At 38.4% G+C, this 6,909-nt stretch overlaps 1 protein-coding gene across 1 annotated transcript; it reads left to right on the top strand.

The window, feature by feature from the left end:
* Nucleotides 1–492: 492 nt before the first annotated feature.
* On the top strand, nt 493–3,495 carry MRPL51 (mitochondrial ribosomal protein L51). The gene is made up of 3 exons (XM_058169312.1): nt 493–697; nt 2,463–2,570; nt 3,000–3,495. The coding sequence occupies exons 1-3, from the start codon at nt 595–597 to the stop codon at nt 3,194–3,196; spliced, it is 408 nt and encodes a 135-aa protein (XP_058025295.1). The 5' UTR covers nt 493–594; the 3' UTR covers nt 3,197–3,495.
* The last annotated feature ends 3,414 nt before the right edge of the window (nt 3,496–6,909 follow it).

The raw sequence follows: 6,909 nt of genomic DNA on the forward strand, positions 1-6,909 counted from the left end.
GGTCCTTACGATTTATACTGATATTGATTGTTTCCTGATTGCTTATTTGTAGCCTATGACTATCATTAAGTGCAGGGGTCTCCAATCTTAGTCCCTTTTAAGACTTGTGGACTTCAACTCCCAGAGCTTTGCTGTCTGAGGGACTCTGGAGTTGAAGTCCACAAGTCTTAAAGGGACCACGGTTGGAGACCCCCTGATTAAGTGTATCATTAAGTGTTAAATTTGTACCCTATGACTATCATTAAGTGTTGTAAGTGTTGTACCTTGATGAAGGTATTTTTTCTTTTATATACATTGAGAGCATATGCACCAAGACAAATTCCTTGTGTATCCAATCACACTTGGCCAATAAAAATAAATAAATTCTATTCTATTCTTAAAAAAAAAAGACAAGACACTCTTGCCTTGAAGTCTTGATCGTCACGTCTACCTTTCATTGGTTTTATCTCTATGGTTGCGACTTTTCCCCTTCCTCTCCGCTGCCCCACTGCGGACCGGAAGCTGCGAAGCGCGGGGTGTTCTGGGAAGCGTCCCAGGTGGCTACCTTGCGAGGAGGCCTCTCTAGACGAAGAGGCCGAGGGAAGGCGAAGCTCAATGGAAGCGGCGTGGCGCCTGATGATGGCCCCGCCGCGCTTATGGACGGGCAGCACCAGCAGCAGCCTTCTCGTCTCTGCAGCTCGTCGGCTGTTCAGTACAGGTGGGTGGGCGGGTGGAAGGAGCCGGGGGTGTCGTATGGGGGAGATATCGACCTCAACCCTGCCTTGGGATAAACATCAGCCCCCGGTTCTTTTTGTTTACTATCCCGAGCATTCATTAATTATAGCGCCGTCCCCTTCTTTTTCAGAGGCAGCGAGAAGGGGATGAGGTAGAAGGGGAGCTCTTTTTGCAGGGGTTGGGGGTTGGATGGGATTTCCTACATATGGGTATGGGAGAGTCTGTTCTAAATATTGAATTCTGTGGGAAACACACCCACAACCATTGGCATGAATATTATTATTATTATTAACTTTATTGTCATTGTACATATATACGTACATATATATCCCTGATTAAGTGTATCATTAAGTGTTAAATTTGTACCCTATGACTATCATTAAGTGTTGTAAGTGTTGTACCTTGATGAACGTATCTTTTCTTTTATGTACACTGAGAGCATATGCACCAAGACAAATTCCTTGTGTGTCCAATCACACTTGGCCAATAAAATTCTATTCTATTCTATACACAGTATACCCATACAATGAAATAGAATTGAATGGAATTTTTTATTGGCCAAGTGTGATTGGACACACAAGGTATTTGTCTTGGTGCATGTGCTCTCAGTGTACATAAAAGAATCTTATCTTTTATGAATCGTATCTTTTCTTTTATGTACACTGAGAGCATATGCACCAAGACAAATTCCTTGTGTGTCCAATCACACTTGGCCAATAAAAATTCTATTCTATTCTCTTCTCTCAGTGTACATAAAAGAAAAGATACCTTCATCAAGGTACAACACTTACAACACTTAATTATAGTCATAGGGTACAAATTTAACACTTAATGATACAACACTTAATGATAGTCATAGGCTACAAACAAGCAATCAGGAAACAATATCAGTATAAATCAGTATAAATACAACAAATATTAAGATTGCACTTAAAATAATCATTGACACTGAAATTCAAGTGAACCAAGTGGCTAAAAGTCCTTATTTCCAGCTTCAGTTAATACAGGATTTCTGAATAGGAGTGGCTTAGTTCATAAACTACTACCTTGTACTGTATTGTGCTCTGTGAAAGGCCGCTTGGTCCAAAAGTTGTTTATTTGCAGTCTTATTTGTAACTAATCTTGCAGTACAGGTTGTCCTCAACTTATGACCATTCGTGTTTAAAGTTACACTGGCAGTGAAAAATGTGTTTTACAACTAGTTCTCGCACTTATGACTGTTGCAGAATGGTCACATATGAATATGAATACACCAGTGTGTATTTATGACACTTGCTGTCTTCCAGAATCACATGGCAGAGTCACTTGCAACTTTTCCAGCCAAGTTCCAATGGGGAAAGCCAGATTTGCTTAGAACAGTATGATTCACTTAATGACCAGAATGAAAAGATCATGAAATTGGGTGAGATACACTTAACAACTGCATCACTTAGAGCCAGAAGTTCTGTCCCAATTCTGGTTGGTAGCTGAGGACAACCTATTCTACACTTATGATGGTTGACTAGATATTCTTTATAAATACAGTAATCTGTTGTTTAAGGACCAGTAAATTTATTTTCTAAAACTGTCCAGTGATAGTGTACCATTAGAGGGCTTTAAAAGAAAGGATTTAACTTTATTTTATATAAAGGTTGGTCTGTAAATATGTTGCATAAAAGCTCCAACTGTTGACTTTTCATAATAAGATTTTGAAAGGCAATCTTTAAAGTGACATTGATTATATATTTTTCCTTTTTTGTTTAAATTAGACGCTCCTAAATCATTTCTGGTGAAAGAACCTCCTCCTCCAAAAGTGGTTGACAGATGGAATGAGAAACGAGCACTCTTTGGTGTCTATGATAATATTGGAATTCTGGGTAAATATTAGTTTACAGTAGATTATCGTTACCAGCAAGCTATCTTCCAATAACAGCATGTTTAGGAGAGCTACATGCAGTCTACCATTCCTCAAGCTCCCTGCAAACTTTTCTAGTGATTCTGGCAGGCGTTTAATGGATCTTCTTCTTTTTCTCTCTCCCCCACCCCCCATCTTGGAAGGAGGAAATTGTCATGGAAGTTCCTAATCTGAGAAAAATTCATGCGATTTCTTTTGATAAAAAAAACGAAGGGAAAGACATTTTTATTTGCTTAATAAATAAAGATGGCTACTTTATTTAGGAAAGGAATGCCTTTTGCAACTGAAGTTGATAGTAATTGTGATAAAAAAAGGGCCAGTTACTGAATAACTTCCTTTTTGAAAATTGAAGTGATAGAATTCTAAAATGAATCTATTGTGTTGTTTTTAGGGGATTTCAAGGCCCACCCCAAAGACCTGATTGTGGGGCCGGTATGGGTACGTGGATGGAGGGGAAATGAGCTGCAGAGATGCATTCGCAAAAAGAAGATGGTGGGTGACCGAATGTTCGTTGATGATTACCATAATCTGAATAAGAGGATTAAATTCTTGTACAAGCGATATAATCGCTATAGACTGCATCGTTAAGAGAAATTCTCTGTAACAACATTTATCCCCATATTGTGCATTACTGGAAGATATTTATTAGGCTCTAATATGCAGAAACTGATGGTTGTGTGAAGCCATCCAAATATCATCCTTGTTCCATGTTTTGAATTATTTTCTTTCACTTCATTAATTGAAATACTTTAGTGTTCTGATATGCCATTTCTTAGAAATATTATTCAAGCAATTTTGATTTCACATGTACTTCAGGATGAGATACATTATATGGTTATTTGTCATATGGTTGACATATAATTGCAAATAATAAATTTCATTTTTTTGTATTGTATTGCTTCCTCATTGTATCTAATTTTTTGTTTTTTTTCCATATAGGTTTATGTAGAATGCCCACAACCCATATTTTTAGTTGTTATACTATAGTATTTGTTTCTTCTTATGAGACTGACTTCTAATTTTGTGGGTCTATTTTAGTAAAATTGAAATACAAATGGTCCTCAACATGACACAAATAGATACAATCTGGTCTGATTGTACAGCATTTTATCACCTTTTCTGTAGGCTTCCTCTTTGGAACAACATAGTTGCTTAAATTTAGCTCTGAATCAAGGTTTGTTGTTACTGTATATTTGCATGTTCCTGGTGGGTACACATAGGTCTTCACAGAGGCTGATATATGATGTTACAGTCTCTGTGAGTTCATCTAAGTCTCCAGAGGTACTTTCAAAAACATTTCAATCAGTGCAGTCAAGGCAGGCCTGCAGCTTTAACTTTGCCTTCTCCGTCCAGATCTTCACTGATTTAATTGTTGGTTTGTGGTTTTAAGTCTTTGCCTGTAAGCAGGTACAATGTGAATCATGCAGTGATCAGTGTCCTACAGCTGCTCGTGGTAAGGACCGATAGGCATCTTTTAGTGTTGTGTAGCAATGGTCTAAAGTATTCTTGCCTCTAGTGGGACAATTGAGATGCTGAAAGTATTTCCTTAAGTTTGCCTTGTTTAGACCTTCCAAAATAATGGCCAATGAATCAGGGTATTTGGCTTCAGCCTCCATAATTTAGTCAGCTAGACTTCGTAATGCCTTGTTTACACAAGCTTGTGGTGGAACATAAACAGCAATTAGAAGAAATGAAGAAAATTCATGAGGCAAATAGTATGGTTTGCCGTTGATAATTAATGTCTCTAAGTTTTCATCACATAATTTATATATTATAGTTATATCCTGAGACCAGCTGTTGTTGATACATAAGCATCCTCTTCTCTTCTTTTTACCAGATGTTTCTGCAATTCTGTCTGATCATTAAAATATCCCTGGGATATTTCAAATTTTTGTTGAGATGTTAGATATATGGATTATATGAAAATATGCGTTCTCTAAGAATTCCAGTCCCAAAATATAAATGGTTTTAAAAGTAACAAAAATAGCCTTTCGAATTAAGCTCTGTTTTCAGTCAGTTGCAATTTTTGAACTGCTTCCAAAGAATCTCTGAATAATATATTCAAATGTATATTGGCTTTCATCAGGACCAGGGTGTTTTTACTTCACCATCACTTTTGGCAACATCATACTGGTTACATATTTGTATAATGTGACTTGTGGCTTCAGAAAATTGGTTCAACAAATTCAGTTAATCATGAATAAGCTTATGTAATTATTAGAAAGTGAGGACACTTACTGTTCCTCTTTCAATTTGGAACCTTAATTTGAAAAAGTACTGACAAGATGCCTTATAAAGCAACTGTATCTTAGCAATTTGGCAAATATTTTGCAGAATTTGCTGCTACTATATGTTGTTCTCACCACAGTGGAGCTATCTATTCTGGCTAAAAGGATTACTAACATAAGTAAGATAAGCCTCTCGGTTTCCAAAAATACATACTTCATAATTTTGTTCAGTTTCCTAATGAAGTTGTCTCCTATTTTATAACCTTTTTTGCCATGGTCAAAACATGGCAAAAAGTGAATCATTGCAATTATTAAGTGAATTGCACTATCATAAAATGAATCCTGCTTCTCCCACTGACTTTACTTGTCAGAAGTCAGGTGGGAAGGTCGCAAATGGAGACATGTGACCCAGGGACACAGCAACCATACATGCTGGTTGCATGTATGTCCAAATTTTGATCATGTGACTAGGGGATGCTGCAATGGTCATAAGTTGAAGGATGAGCTTATAAGTCACTTTTCAGAGCCACTGCAACTTTGAATGGTTGCTAAACAAATGATCGTTAAGTTGAAGGCTACCTGTACTTAATTTATACTTGTATGATTTCAAAGAAACTATATTGCAGCTGAACATTTGTGTTCAAACAAAATATGGTTGTAGCATAGCTAAAACAAGCTAGATTTGAGCAGAAGTACCTATTTAACTAAGCCAATAAATCAAAAACAAAAGTAAACTGTGTAGTGATTGAATTCAAGAACGCAAGAAGTCAACCTAAAATGTGTAGATTTTTAACTATGGGTATGAAAACAAGGTTCTTGGTAACAAATCAATGAGTTGGGGTTTTAAGTGGTATTTATTACATAAATATTTGTTAATGTGTTTTATCTAATGCCATATTTAGATGATATTACTTGCTTTGGGACTCTTGGCTGTAAATAAAATTGATATTTTAAAAGAGCCAGTTTGGTGTAGCAGTTAAGGCATCAGGCAATTGAGAGACTGGACATGAAACCAGCTGGGCGACCTGGGCCAGTCACTCTCTCTTAATCTTAGGAAAGAAACAATGGCAATATATTTCCAAAGAACTTGGCAAGAAAATTGCACAGACTTGCCCTGGAGTTAAAAAAAAGACTGACTCAAAGATGCACTGTATGCACACACCTGTCCTTACCCTATTTTAAAAACATGTCTAGGATGAAACACTCCCAACTTCCCACCCGCCAATTCTGGAAGTGGCATCTCCAATGGAAATGCAGCTCTACCGTTGGGTCTGAAGGTTTACAAGTACAGTATGAAACAAGGATACCTCCCTGGTCTCTGAGAAAAAGACAAAATATAAATGTAGAAAGAATGAAGGGAAGTTGGTGGAGCTCTGCTTGGAAGAATAAGGCTGCAGCGTTGTCATTCCGATTTTCGATATAAACGAATAGACGCCGATTTGGATTTTCCAACCGAAATTCCCCACGCAATCTTTCTACAGCAAATATCAATCCCTTCAAATCACGCTCGATCGCTCATTCTAACAAATGTATCTCTTAGGCAAACACAATGTTTAACCGCCTCCATCCCAGAACTGGGGGTTCACCAGTAAGCAGAAGAAAACCTCAGGATTTCTATATGATTCCCCAGCCCCCTAAGGAATATACTACTGTCGTCCCACTCAGAGCTTCAGTTCAGTAGGCCGTTCTTGCTTCCACCCGCAGAGAAGAATCTAAAAGTTAGGAACCGCGCACGATACAGCAGCAAACTGCTGACTGAAGTTATTGGGATTGTGGCTCGCGTGTTCCCAATTGCAGTCCCAGGATCTCGGGGTGGTTTGGAAGAGAGAGGACTATGCAAATTTCGCTAACGTCGATTCGCTTATCGAACTGCATCCCCCTTGTTCGCTGAGGATTTGGTGCTAAAGGCAGGCAACGCCGATTCGCTGGCTGAGTTTTGCCGGCAACAATCGGGGGCGTGTGAGGATAGGAACGCGCTCTTCATTGGCTCGCTGCGGGAGGAGGCGGGGCCGAAAGGACCGCCCCTCTCCTTGTATAAAACCCGGGAGCGGGGGCGAGGTTCTTGCTGCAGTA

This window comes from Ahaetulla prasina, chromosome 2 (genome assembly GCF_028640845.1).
Source record: "Ahaetulla prasina isolate Xishuangbanna chromosome 2, ASM2864084v1, whole genome shotgun sequence".
NCBI lineage: Eukaryota > Metazoa > Chordata > Lepidosauria > Squamata > Colubridae > Ahaetulla > Ahaetulla prasina.